The sequence below is a fragment of the Carettochelys insculpta genome, chromosome 5 (genome assembly GCF_033958435.1).
Source record: "Carettochelys insculpta isolate YL-2023 chromosome 5, ASM3395843v1, whole genome shotgun sequence".
Taxonomy (NCBI): domain Eukaryota; kingdom Metazoa; phylum Chordata; order Testudines; family Carettochelyidae; genus Carettochelys; species Carettochelys insculpta.
In genome coordinates, this window is record NC_134141.1 from 108,713,084 (window position 1) to 108,728,298 (window position 15,215).

General features: G+C 37.2%; 1 protein-coding gene across 5 annotated transcripts in view; it reads right to left on the reverse strand.

Moving 5' to 3' along the window:
• Positions 1-15,215, reverse strand: part of MALT1 (MALT1 paracaspase) — a 75,303-nt gene that overhangs the window by 36,217 nt on the left and 23,871 nt on the right. For 3 of the 5 annotated variants that reach the window (XM_074995727.1, XM_074995730.1, XM_074995731.1), the window contains 6 exons: positions 12,289-12,467; positions 11,533-11,629; positions 10,774-10,806; positions 7,290-7,316; positions 4,756-4,791; positions 614-817 (listed from right to left, as the gene is read on the reverse strand). In XM_074995727.1, the coding sequence (XP_074851828.1) occupies positions 614-817; positions 4,756-4,791; positions 7,290-7,316; positions 10,774-10,806; positions 11,533-11,629; positions 12,289-12,467 (576 nt within the window). The remainder of the gene's footprint in view (positions 1-613; positions 818-4,755; positions 4,792-7,289; positions 7,317-10,773; positions 10,807-11,532; positions 11,630-12,288; positions 12,468-15,215) is intronic. The other 2 variants (XM_074995729.1, XM_074995728.1) reach the window with 2 other exon arrangements.

Here is a 15,215-nt window from a genome sequence, read left to right on the forward strand (position 1 = left end):
ACACAATGACTCAAAAAGCTAATTTGTGATTTTGTAACCAGTTGTGGCAGACACCTCTGGCTGATTACAAACAAAACTGTTTCCTCACAGTTTCTTTCCTGCCATTGCAAGTAGGTTCATGCATTTTCACATTACACTTCCTAATGATACTTCTACATTCCGGAAAACACTACACAGTGCTGACCCTTATTTAACTGTTTCTTTTCCCCCTAGATCACAAAATTTATTATGCATGTCCTACTATCAAAACAAGCCACATAATTGCAGCAATTTTTAGCAAATAGTATGCCTTTTAACAAATATCAAAGTACATAGCAGTATTTAGCATAACAGTACACATTTAGGTACGATAAAAAGAGGCTCAAAGATTTTACCTGCTCAAATAATAAAAGAAACAGTATCTTTTGCCAAAGCCACAGGATGTGCTGGCAGGCATTTAACCCACTCCCCTCCCCACCCCCTAATACGTATGCTCCTTAAAGTGAAGTCCACTTTACTATCATGTAGGTCTTAGTGATCTGGCAGACAGGTGTAAATTCATGTCAGAATATTCTTCACTTTTTTTTTTTAATTTTTTTGGTTAAATCAGTTGGACACATCATGACTTTCTTACCATACACTCCTCTGTCCAAAAGAAGTAAAAATTCATCCACGGCATTGCGCATCTCAGATTCAGTCAGATCCAACAGAGAAACAACTTTGAAATTCAGCTGCCTCAGCAAATTGGTCAATTCATAGACATCCACCATTGGAGCTTTCAACTGAGGGTGATTCCAATAACTCATGTTTCCTATCAACAGAGCTACTTTGTCAACTGCTGCAAAGAAATCAAAAGAGCTTTCTTCAGGCAAACATAATCAGTTTTTAAAAGATTATCTATTCTCAAATCTAAGTGCATGTAAGAAGTATATTAAAATATCAAAAATTGCCTCTGTGCCTAAGGACTCCCCTGGGTATCTGGTTTTCAAATCCATTAATTTCCAATCAACTAATTTGGAACAACCTGGGGAAAAAACAGTTCTTTTACTATGTCCCTAAGTTGAACAAAGGTAGGTTCTAATGCAATCCAAACTTTTTAAACTGGCTGTCCTGTTTATCAAAACAAAAAAGCAGTCCAGTAGCACTTTAAAGACTAAAAAAAAGTGCCACTGGACTGCTTTTTTGTTTTGACAGTATATAGACAGGCAGAGCTGTCTCTGTTACTATTCTGTTTATGTCAGTCACTACTATATCTACAATTCGTTAGCATCTCTCTAAGTGCAAGAAAGTAGTTCACCTTGCATAATGGTACTCAAATGTATCTGAATCAGTATTATAGTACCTGTGCCAGCAATTCTATACCCAAGTTTCCCATGCAACCATTTATAGGCAGATAACCTTCCAAAACATTTATTATTTAAAGCTTTCATTCTTGATCTCTCCACACAGTGTAAAATCTGGAGGCCTAAGGCAGAGATAATGTAGCATTTTTAGAGCACTGAAGATGCTCTGAGTGAGAAAAGAACTCCATTAATAATTTGCTGCATTGGTCAGAACAGAACCACATTGAAAACAGTGACAGAGAGATAGTCGTGTTAGTCCGTACTCTATCAAAAAAAAAACACATTGTGTAGCACTTTAAAGACTGACAAAATAATTTATTAGGTGATGAGCTTTTGTGGGACAGACCCATTTCTTCAGATCATCTACATGATGGCTTCATGACAGCTTTTTCGTTTTCACATTAAAAACAGCTGACTTTTGAGAGTGTAGCTTAAAAGTAGATTGCACTTGCTGGAGACTGATGTCTTTATGATTATTACATCAAAATTAACATTTTCAGAAGTTTAAAGCATTTTTGCACTGACTGTGAACAGCATGTTCTTTCATTCAGACCCTGATCCAGCACTGGGAATTGCATAAAAGACTCCCGCTACATGCATGAAGAGCCACTTTCAGTATCAGAGACCTAATGTGCACATCCTAACTGAAAGGTCAATGATGCTTTGAGCATGAATGTGCAGCTTCAGAAAGTACACACCTGCAAAAGTGCTTTGGAATAAATTGTCTGACCTTTATCCTCCTTCCCCCTCCCCCACCAAATCACAGCATCTTTAGCTTTCAAATATTTTTTTACAGCCGAAAAACTTCTAAGGCCTATTCTAGAGTCACAGACTTGCAGTCATTCAATCTGCCTAGCAGGACACTTCTGCGGAAAACAGAGAAAAGTGTTCATTTGAGTTAATGTTTCACATTTATTCAACATATTGATAAGACACATTTCAGGTTTTCAGATGTGTGAAGAAAAACAAAGGCTCTGTGGATTATTACTCAAGTGGCAGAAACCATTAAACCATTTGCTACAAAGTCAATTTACTGTTTCAGCTGTCAGTTTTGGAGTGAAAGAGAAACAGGTCATGTACAGGAGGTGCTATAACTAGCTTAGCTACAGCATAATGAAAGCCATTTTAGGGACAGACAAAATTACACACTTTTAATGCTTCAATAACCCTCTATTTAGATATTTTATTCAATATGTCATTATCTCATGCCTATTTATGCTGATAATGCTGACTATTTGGATTAGTCTTACTTAACACTGCAAATTAGGGGCCCTAAAACAATAAAACAATCTGAATGCCATCAAGTCTAATTAAACTGCTTAAACATACACTAGTTCAACTTCCATTTGCTATTCTCATGGTAAGTGATTGAAAGGTACTGGTCTATTATGCCAGTAGAGTTTATGAATTTCTTGTATTTGAACTTAATGCTTTACCTAGAAAGGGTTTAGTGCAAGTATGTTTGAGTTAATCCATTCAAAGAGCATCTAGTAAAGGTCACAGAAACAGTGTCTCAGCTGTGATTCTATTAGAAGAGGAGATTGCACCCGGTATTTGAGTGCTAGTTGCTAGTGAACTAGCTCTCAGGATTAATCATATTATACACAATTTAATATCTGAAATTACACCATGCTAATCTTTGATAGTAAGCTTATTAACTCTAGCTAGTCAACATTCAAAGTTTAAGAGAGACTGGATTGCATGGTTCCACACACTAATTCTGCCCAACTTCTATGATACTGGCAGAGATTCTGGTAACGTTGTTGATGAGGCACTAAATTTCAACTTTTGCTGGGTATCAAGAACTATCACATCCATTTTATTTCTACCATGTAGATTTCTCTGTATAAACACAACCAAACTGGCTCAGGCAAAACTAGCTATCTACTTCTCTCCGTAGTCACTTATTATGGCATGGAAACCTGTCATTATGCATACAGCTTTTATCTTGCCACGTCAACAAAACATTTGACCTTTTATTGTTAGAGTGTATATTTATTCCCTTTCATGAGGAAGGTTCTTAGCCAAAGAATACAATTCTAATGGAAGTTTTTCAGTACCGTTTACACCACCCTAAGCCAAATTGCATTAAAAGGAAAATGAACTGAGAAATTTCTCTTGCCTAAAAGAAACTGAGCAAAGATGTTGCTTAGACTAGGAAATCTGTGACTATAACAAACATGGCACCAAAGGAGCTACAATCTTTGTAGGCCTGTAAGCTACAAGTTTCTTTTAATTGTCTGCTTATAAACTAAGATTTCTGAGACTCAAGTGCTTGGATCAGGCTGAACAGGCATATATTCTGTACATGCCATTCAGGATACCTAACACTCAAAAATAAATGTCTGAGGGAAAAAGACTATCAAATACATATTAAAAATGTTTGCCATGAAGAGGTAATGTTCTCGTTTTCTGTTTGTTTGTTTGTTTTTGTTTTTGGCTGATCAGAGATTTCCAGTCCAACTGCAATGAACCCACACACAAAATAGAGTACTGAATAAAGCCAAATAGCATGGTTACATTTCACCAGCTCAAGTAAGACAGCTTTTACAAGAAGAAAGTTTGTATGTGCTAACATGGTGGTTTCAAATCAATAATAGTAAGACATCCTTATCAGGCAGGACCTTTGTAATATTTAGAGACACCCTTACACCTTCTCTCGCCACATCAGCTTTATTTTCTCTTTGAAGAACAATCTCTATTTACAAAATTAAAATTCACACAATAAAAGGTGGTAAATATATGACACCCTTACGAAAGCATGGCAAGACGCACCTAGTGTTTTGGTACATTCGCTGGAAATGCATGTCTGCATCACAGCAGAAGGCACTAGTTGCAGCCAAGATGCTCACGTACTGACTGAGGAACACCTGTTATTACTATGTTTATTTCTACTTAACTGAAAAAAAAAAATCTTCCCATCTTAATCTGAAGGCATAAGTGATTCCATAACACAGAGGCAGATAAAAGGCAAATACAAGAGAGAGAGTCATACAGTAAGACTTATGGTGCTTGTAAACAGATTTATAGACGTCCCATGCTAAGAAAAGAAGCCAGTGGAAATGACAAAAGTTTTCACTTACTGAACAAACAGCAACCACCTTGTGCGAGAAACAATTCTAATTTTACCAGCTAAGACTGTCAAACCATTTAAATACGACACCAGCTTTCATACTGAGACCGCACACAGGAGTTAGAATTTATGAGACCTGAAAGGCAATTCTACACCATTTCTTTTCAAATACTTAATGTTTGCTAACCAAAGCACCAAAAAGCTTCAGAGATTGTTATGCCTATCTCCATATAGCCATTAAATGCACTGCGGACTATTGTCCCAGCAATGGTAGAAAAAGGCCACAACAATTGATTTAAGATTCTGATGCACATTTTTGTTCAGAGTATACATCTTTATCACAGATATGAAACTACTCACCAGAAAGCTTGCAATCTGATTGTTCTTCAAGGTCTACTTAAAAGAAAGGAAAAACATAGACCATCAGTAGTTTCCAATGTAGTTGTGTACATCAGAGAAAAAAAAGTTGTATATGTGTTTAAATGTTAAAATCCCCTACTTCAGCTAGTTCTTTTCTATAGTTTGGTGGGGTCTTTATTTTCTCTCACTTCCAGCATAGGTTTTCACTTTTAATTTCTAGTAATATGAATTATCTTCTGTTATCTTAATTTTCTAACAAGCACATTTGCTTAAGTAGGATATATGGGCTGGGGGTGGAGGGGATTTATACCCTGAACCTGAGAAAGCAAGGAAGTATACATTTTGATCTTACAACACACCCATTAGTTTAAAAAGAAAAAAAATAGTCATACACTTCTCATAGACCTGGAAGGGACTTCAGGAGGTCATGGAGTCTAGTCCCCTGCCCTCTCGGCAGGGCCAAGCACCATCCCTGACAGGTTTGTTTTGTTTTTTTAACCTATTTTCCCCCAGACCTCCAAATGGCCTCCTCAAGGATTGAGCTCACAACCCTGGGTTTAGCAGGCCAATACTCAAACTACTGAGCTAAGCCTCTGATAGCGTTTCTGATCAGATGGATTACATAGAATTAAACAGATCATGAGTTGGGAATATTTGCTATATTGAACAGAGTGAGGTACTTACTTTGCTAGAAATTCTTTTCCCCCAACACCCACCCCAAACCACTCACAGTGGTATGGCAGTAGTAACAACAACATTTAATGCTGAGTAACAGGTGGGTGAAATGCTTATCCCTTTCGTTGACAGGGTTGTTGTGATGCATACATGTTAATAGAATCTCTTGGAATGTAAATTAACTCTTGGCAAAAATAAAGGTGTATTCTGTGTGCAGCACAAGAATTACATGGCCTTTATGAGGAGACATTTTTGGGAACCCAGTATCTGGGATAATCTCTCATGGAGTAATATTTGAATCAACAACAGATGTGTATCAAATTACATTAGTTGCTCTCCAAGAATAACGACACTGTACAGTCACAATATTTATGTTTGGCAGCCAGACACCTCAATTCAATAAAAGGCTTCATTCAAACAGCAGATAATCTGATAAAACCAGTTCACACTGAAACATCTGAAGTACAAAGATCACATACAGGAAGCCATAAAAAAGATTTACTTTTTAATATTAAGTGGCTTGCTGCAGTTTTGCAACAATATATACTGATTTGCTGGATTATCGTCAAATTATACTAACTTATTTTAGTGCTCCCAACATGACAGTTAATAGTTTCAATAGATAGATATGTAATGCTGGCAAACCAGGTACAGTGCTGCACGTGAATACAAAATAAGCATATAGCTGGAATCAGTCTAGTTCATCTGTGTGCTAGAATTGATAAATTAGATATTAGAGAGTTATAAAAATAAAAGTACTGTTCAGGCTTTATTGAACTCTTGTAAATTGCTGCATGCATTGACCATGCTTATAAAGTCATCATCTGTATATACCATACTGTAAGGCAATATTTGAACAGTTGCACTATAAGCCTCTGTAACGGTGTAAATCAGAGAGGAGAGAAACATTAATGTGAAATATTAGTCTACAATCAGAATGTTATCTCCCACGTGACAAAGAAAGTCTACTGACATCATATGAATTATCAAGGAACAAAATACTTTGTTGATTACTCCCCTCACCTTACTTTCTCCATGAAAGAGAGAGAGAAGTCCAGCTGAAATCTTTCCACCAGCTAAGTTTGCAGCTCAGATCAGAAGTGGGAGAGGAGGAATAAAAAAAAAAAAACAAAGCCCTGAGGAGGAACTGTATCTCTTCCCTGCTTCAAATGTAGGGGTGCAAAATTTCTAGGCATAAGCAAGGGATCCCCAGTTGCTTAGCCTGTATTAGCCCTAAGGAACATATAAATCTTGCTTATTATAGAAGCTTCTATTACCTTTTGAAACTTAAGGTAAGACTTCATTGAGTATCTATGTTTACCTGTTTTAAACTTGTAAATAATTCTTATTTTCTTTTCCCATGTTGTAAATCTTTAGATAGCTTATTATAGGATTGGCTACAAGTGTTGCCTTTGGTGTGAGAGCTAAAGCGCAATTAACCTGGATAAGTGAATCATTATTTGGGACTGGGAATAATCTAAATAATATTGTGATTTTCATGTAAGGGACCATCTGTCACAAAGGTAGTCCTACCTGAGTAGCAACATAAATCAGGAGTACTCAAGAGTGATTCCACATTAAGGCTGTTGCTGTGCCTGAGAAATTTATACTTGATCACTGGTTGGTGAAATGTTAGTATAGAACTCACAACCAATTTGGGGTTTGCAGTCTGCTTCTTATCCGTCTGACCAGCGGTTGGTACTCATGCTCTTCAGTGACAGCAGGACAGTTTGACAGTGCAACTAAATCACAACCCCACATCTAATACACCTAAACTACGCAAATGAAAAATTTTGCAGCTCAGAGCTATTTAGCTTTAATGTACATTTCAAATCTGAAATTAAGTATGTGCTACTTACCAGGCTTCCCAAAACTACTAAACTCTTCTGTGGAGAAATACACAAAAATAATGAAATTATAGTTTTGACAAACGAGAAGGAAAGGATACATGGGACATAAAAAGGATCAAATATTTTATTATGTATTTAACAGCAGCTGAAGGCTAGAAAAGCAAACTCTAAAACAGTGGTTGGCAACCTGTGGCCCATGGACCTCCTGGCTTCCCCTTCTGCCCGCCATTACCCCATGAGCCTTTCAAATACCAGGTCACCAGAGCCCTGCACTTCCTTGATTCTTCCTCTCCTGCCCAACACTTTCAGAGCATGCAAATCACCTGCTTCACGCTGCATCCCCACCCTTTCCCCTCTCTCCCACAGCTGAACACCGGGAATCAGAGCATTATCAGGTAATTCAGGCACACCAAAAGTTCTGGGAGGGAGCAGGAGAAGGAGGGAATGGTAGAGGTCTGGTACCCCAGTAGGTAAGAGGCACATGGCAGCAGGGGGCCACAGAGCTGCAGATGAAGCCCCACTGGGCTGCAGGCTGCTGCAATCCACTGAGGTGAAGGAGAGTTACACATGCAGCCCACTCACTATTCACGGATGCCCATTGCTGCTCTAAAACCTGAACAAAATTACAAAAAAAGAAAAGCTGTTCTTTATAGTTTAGTAAATTTATCCCTTCACAAGCATTCACCACATCACACACAAAACAAAAAACTACAAGCTGATTTACAACAAAAAGAGGAAATGTGATTACATATGGTACTCAGATTTCATTATAAGTTTTTAAAACCAAAGAATGGACATAATGGAAACACTAATGAGAAAAATATACAATACATACTTCACCCAATGAGTCCATGGTCAAGCAGCTTTAATGAAGAGTGAGGAAAACCACACATTTGAAGAGATTTGTTTTTATGAAATGTTCTAAAATAGCAACATTCTAAACAAAAATTTATTTAACAGGAATAAAGGAAGACATTTCACAAATGATTTTCAGAAATGCCATACATTCACAGGACACACTGATTTTTCATTTCAAAGATTTTAATGGGAGATAAAGGAAAATGTATGTCAAGTGCCATAAGACAGAAGAGTCTTCTAGACAGTTGGGTGAAAAGCATACCAGTTCAGAGGGTCCACACAAGACTAATCTGACATCAAAGATATTCTGTTTAAAAGGCTAAATACTGGAAGGTACTTAGCACCTACATCTTTCATTGACTTTTGGCAGTTGGCCCCTCACAGAGCAGGCCCTTTGTGCAGAGACTGAACTCATTCATTTGGCCTCATCCAAGCTCTGCATACTTGTGAAAAAGTTTCATAATGACTTAACATTGCACTCTTCCCTGTTTCTTACAATTTACCTGCTATTATTGCGGCTGTCAAAGAATTAAAAACCAGTCACAATTGGATTTTTAATTGCACTTAAACAATAATAGCATATAAATTTAAATTTGGCATGAAAGTATGTACTCTGGAATGGTGTTCAGCTCATGATGGGGCATATAAGTAACATATCTAGCACATGAATACTTTGCAACACCAACTACAAAAATACAATGCAAAGTCCTGTTTTCACTTTCAAGTGACATAGTAAATAAGAAGCAGACAGCAGTGTCTCCTATAAATGTAAACAAACTTGCTTTTCTTAGCATTTGGCTGAACTAGAAGTAGGATTCAGCAGATCTGTAGGCTTCAAAATTTTACACTCATTTGTGTTTAATTGAAGTTATGTAAAAATAATTCTATATTTGTAAGATGCACTTTTATGATAAAGGGATTGCTCTACAGTAATTATGGAAGTGAAGTTAAAAAAGACAACTAAAATACTTTAAGTTCAAATATTTGTTAACAAAAATATTGTAAAGTGAGTACTATACACTTTGTATAAATGTGTTAGTCTTTAAGGTGGTACAGGACTGCTTGTTATTCTTAGTTGTAACTGAAATCAATATAGTTGTAAATATAGGAAACCATCCAAAAATCTTTGTAATAAATTTAAATTGGTATTCTCTTAGGCTATGTCTACACTAGAGAGTTTTGTAGACAAAAATGGCAAAACATCTATACACAAAATGTATTTTGTAGACAGAAACTTGACAAAAAAAACTGTGTAGATGGTCTGGGAGGCCCTTTTGTTGACTGAGCAGATGAAAAGATTAACCCGCTTTTAGATGTAGACAGGATCTGTTGACAGAAGTTTTGTCAGAACATCTCTACTGATGGTAACTTCTGCAGACAGATAATTCTAGTGTAGATGCAGACATTGTTTAATAGTTCGATTAAAGCTGATTTATGATCTTTTATTCTAGTTAATTTACTGCCCATTAATCACTCGTGTTATCAGCAATTAACTGGCAGGCTTAGGCTATGTCTACACTAGAGCAATCCATTGACAGATGTTACTGTCCGACATCATCTTCCAATAAAACTTCTGTCGACAGATTGCAGCCAGACTGCAAAGTGAATTGGAAGAGCAATCCACTCTGTCGACAAAACAGCCAACCAGAAGCACAGCAGACAGGGCTGCCGGTGTCCTGGAAGCCATCTGTTGACAGAATGCCTCCCAGAGCCTCCAGACTGGCCTTCTGACAATAGATCACTGTCTACAGAGGCATTCTGCTTCATGAGGAGCGGCAGAATGCTGTTGACAAAAATGCTGCATTCTGCCAATTTACTGCTGACAGAACGCCTTGGGAATGTGGACCCTCCATAGGTTTTGTTGACAAAATACCGGTTTTGTTAACAAAACTGTCTAATGTAGACATAGCTTCAGATACTATATATACATATTTTAAAATTATACTATGCCTGACTTGATTTAAAAGATCAGTAAAATATCCCTAAAATCTCTAAGTACATTTCCTTTTTGTACAGAAATATGCCATAAACAATATATAGCTTAAGCAGTCAATGTATGATATGAATGTTAAGGGCCTAGTCCTTGGCTCTCAGTACATCTCCTTTGTTTCATGGAGCAATGCAAAGAGGAAAAGTGACCTAACAGAGCAACTGTAGATATAAAGCTGGTGTAGAACTAGCATAACCATCCCAACACAGAGGGCACAGCAGTCTCTGCCTGAACAGGCCATTGGCAGCCAACATGAACTAGGTCTGATTCAGCAGTTGCTGGTGCCTAAGTGGTGCTCATCCCTAGGACATTACCCCTTTGCCTAGCTGAAGACATCCCAGCACCTCATATTTCAAAAGAATCTGGAAAACTTTTCAAGCTCAGAACATAGGGATACCAAAATATTTTTCATGAACAGATAAAGAAAGTAGCTAATCATTTCGTTTAATGGGACAGCACCAGTTGCAAAAGAAGAAATAGGACGCACATGCAGAAATATCAAATTTTGTGTTGCAAATCAATATTGTGAAGCACATTAAAAGCCTACCATGCACAGACTATTACAGTGATATATCCAACAAGCTCCATAATTCACAGCATCCAGGATTGTTTTTAAAGTCACCCACAACTAAAGATTTACTTTACCTTCTGTGCATTCCACTGCCAGAGCTTTTCTTCCTTATATTTTAAGAGAAAAATCTGAGTATAATTCATGCTCTCAATTAGCATTAACAACCAGAAGACAACAGAGATTACTGGCAAACTATATTATATACATATTCATATTTAAATATCTCCATCTATTGGTATTAGGATGGAAAAATTTGGTTGACATAGTTTAGGTATGTACACTATTAGAGTGAAAAAGAAAACAACATGAACAGTTATACATCTAAATTCATATTTACAATTCCAGTGCCTATGAAGACTAGTCTGGAAGTTATTAGAATATATTGTTCCCCTCTCTAGGTTTCTTGTTCATGCACACATATACCTGCATCATTTACACATTTATTTGTCTTCAGTGTGGGTGATTTTACTTGATGTTACTTGTGCTTGTGAAGGAAGTGAGCAATGGTTCCTCACTCACCACAATCCATAACATCTACAGGTGAAATCTGAAAAGTCAGACAGGTCATTCTCTTTGGCCCTAATACTCTGTTCATGAATTACGTGACCTGAATGATTTTTCAAAACCACGTTCAGAAACCTGATAAGTTGCACAGAGATGCCAGCAGATGCTCTCTAAGCACTTTAAAATGTTAAGTTTCTAAAAATCAGGGTGTGCTGGCAAGTATAACTTTTTTATAACTAATGGGCAAGCTTTGGATAGGAGACCTACTGTCTAGCCATCAGGTATTATTCACTAGCTTTTATTATGTGTCAGGTTAACAAGATCATTACCTATCATAACCTCTATCTTCTTGCTTTCTTGCTCATCTTGGTCATTAGAAACACGACACCAATAGGTTCCCTGATGTTCCATGTCCACAGAAGACACCTACATAAGCATAAGAACCACACATCTCAAAATACAGAAAATGCATTTTCAGTTAATTTATTATAACTTCCTTTTTATTGGTTTAAGACTAGACATCTTTTACAAGACCTTAAATACAAAGGTCCTAATGTTGCAGGACAGCGGTCTGTCTGCAAGAAGCTTGTTGCAGGACTGGAGACAAAGAGCTGACTACCAATTTATCTTGCTGATTTGAGCCGAATTAAACATGGAATACTATAGCTCAGATGAGTTAAAAAAATATTTGCCACATACAACGTTCTCAGGCATGGGATAGAGAGAAGGTGCTGCAAATATTTAGTTAAAAATATAATCAATAAATGCATCCTCCATTTCTTTTTAGCCTTCTGCTAAGTTGACATCACTCTGGCCTGAAATACAAAAATATCTTCCTTTGCTTGCAACCAATTAATTCCACCAGGGACATGGTTTCCCTAAATAAACTTACTTTAGAACTCTCCACTCCAAAGGGACTCAAAACCACTATAGATATACCAGCAATGGGACAACAGAAACTGAAAAAGTTTTTAGGCTATCTCAAGGTTAAAATAACTCTTAACATTTAAAGTATGTTTCAGGCAAATAATTGAGATAAAAGTGGTTAGATTAGTATGAGAAATAAGCACCCCTCAGTGACTCACCATATATTCCTTTCTGTTCCCATTTGTCAGTTGAAGTCCATTTCTGAACCACTGGTAATGAGGAACTGGGTTTCCAACAGCATGACATTCTAGAATCAACTTGTCCCCTACCTTCAGGTTTTGTGATTGGGGCTGAGTGCAGATACGTATCTTGTTTTCAGACACACCAACTAAGCTTCCTTAAATTAAAAAAAAAAAAACAAGAAAACAACAGACACACACAAAGAATTCACTGAGTTTTTTCCCCCCCAAACACTGAGAAGCAAGCCCAGGCTTTATTATTCCTCTGTCTTAAATAGGGGAGAGTCAAAGAGTATGGCTATGTCTACACTAGACGCATCTGTCTACAGAAGTTACTCTCAGAAGAGATGTTCCGACAAAACTTCCGTCGACCGATTGTGTTTACACATACAAAGCAAATTGTTCTTTCAATCAACTCTGTTGACAAAAGGGCCACCTGGGGTGTCTACCTGGCTTTTGTCCACAGACACTGTCAAGAAAAAAGCATACTGTGTGTGTAGATGCTCTGCAAGTTTTGTACACAAAAGCCAATTTTGTCTACAAAACTCTCTAGTGTAAACACAACCAAAATGTTTAGTTTGCCTTTTATTTACTTCAATTTCAACATATAAGAAGGCAATTGTCTTACTTTCTGGACTCAAACAAACTATTATTATTAATAACGTTTATGACAATAGTACCTAAGGACCTTAGAATACAAGAAAACGGAAACCTACAGGTCAAATCATCCATAATCAGACCTGCCCCAGCTCTGCTCCCACATGATCCTAAACACGTACAACAAAAATAACGTGCACGCAGACATCAAACCTCATGTCTTCCAGACTTCTGCTAAAAAGAAGGGCTTTGCAGCAGAGCCGAAACAATAGCAAATTCAGACTATTTTGGAATGCAGAAAGGAGAAGGAAATTAGGGATCTTCATAACAGAGAGCATCTGCCTTCCTAATAAAAGCAAGGACTCTAGTACCTCTGTGGATCATAACTCAGCAGTATAGCATGAGAAGAGACTGCCTGTTTCTGAGAAAAACAGAGAAGACATATTTGCAAAAGTTCCCTCTTTGAAATAGCATGGTTCTAAAAATTAACTCCTCTTCCTATCCCTGGTTTTACATTCCTAAATTCGGTCAGTCATCAAGAAAATGTGCTTGCTCCTCCCACTACGTAGGCTCACTTTCAAAGCCAATTTTGATACCTAACTGTTCATCACAGATCAGGTCAAATGCAGAAAGCCTAATCTGAATAAAATTCCACTGAGTTCAAAGGAGTTTTGTATAAAGGACTTGAAATATTGGGCTCTTACACTAAAATATGTTTACTGCTATTCTGACTACATAGCATCAACGCAGTCTGTTACCAGTCTATAAGCTATACAATTTAAGCAATATTTAAAAAAATGACCTGTGATTTTGGGCATTTGGTGGACAGCCTGATTCCCAGAAAGTGCCAAGTCTCCCCACCTCTGCAAAAAATCAGGCCGCTTAAAGGTATTTAAAGTTGGAGGCATCCAAAAACTGAGGCACTCAAAAATCTTGTCAGTTTTTAAAATCTCAGCCCTTGGTAATTTATATGTGTACATGTTCTCACTTCATGATATTTCCCTTCTTACTTGCTTTTTGAAGCACCTTTCATCTGAGAAGTAGGCAAAACTACATATCACTACACAAACTGGTTAGTGACACTGCCAGAAGAATGAACATGTTTGAACAACCCTTAACACTGAGGGTTTGCCAAAAAAGATTGAGACCGGCATAAGCAAAACACAACAAAAGCTTTATGCTATACTCCAGATGGGGAAATAGGGTAAATATCAGAGTTTAATTAATAGAATTCTGAGCATGGTCATCATGCTGAAAAATGGTTGCTATATGTTTGTCACTTATATGTTGCTACATAAGCAAGGTAGGGAAGTATTATTTTGACGCTATATTTAACAGAATAGACTTATTAAATTTATGGACTAGATTCTCACTTGGTATATCACCACTACAGTCAATAAAGCTGTACCACTTTATACTCAAAAGCATATGTTCCACTATTCATAGCAACCCAAACAGAAATCTTTCTGTGTTAATAAACACCTATACACAGAGAAAAGACAACAATTAAGATTGCAAACAGATAGCAGTACTGTACTCTTTTGTCTGAGCACCAGTGGGCATGGCTTGGGGACTGGAAAAAAAAAAATCAGTCCTTTTATTCAGATTCCTCTTTGGAAACAATACTGTTAAGGGCGCGATTTTGAGTACTTTTGACAAGCTTCTAACCACCCTTAGCTCCTAAGTCATTAGGTGGTTTAAGACACTTAGCACATACATACAGCACTGCATCTCCCACAATTAGGATAAATCAAATATTGCCCATATAGCTTTCTGCATGCTTCTACATACATATTCTATCAGCTGCAGCTAGACCTGATAAAGGAGTCTTAGGGCAAGACATAGGTAGAACAGTCTTCACTAAGGCTATGTGCAGAATCTAAAAAGTGCACCATCACTAACCGTAAGTATTTCTTCAAGAAGTGCCTCCTATAAGTTGATTTGAATACATAAAATATAATAGCGTTAATTGATAGCTCTCAATAATATCATAAGCCCCATTTTGTGATCTATTATAGGACAGTAACTCAACTACAGAATATTCCAGTGGAATGTTCTTCTGCAAGAAGTGCCTCCAATGTTATGGATTGAATGCTAACGATGTACTGCCATCACATCATGCAGGGATCAGCACCTTTACTCTCAAAATGTGAGACTTGCTGTTACTGAACCAGAAGTACAACTATTTGCCATAGACCCCAACAGAGTTCATATTCTGACATTTTTCAGTGCAGGAGAGTATATTGTTCTGTAAGGGTATGCTGTTATTGGCTTTATTTGCTGATTTTGACTTTTAACAAAATAGTAAA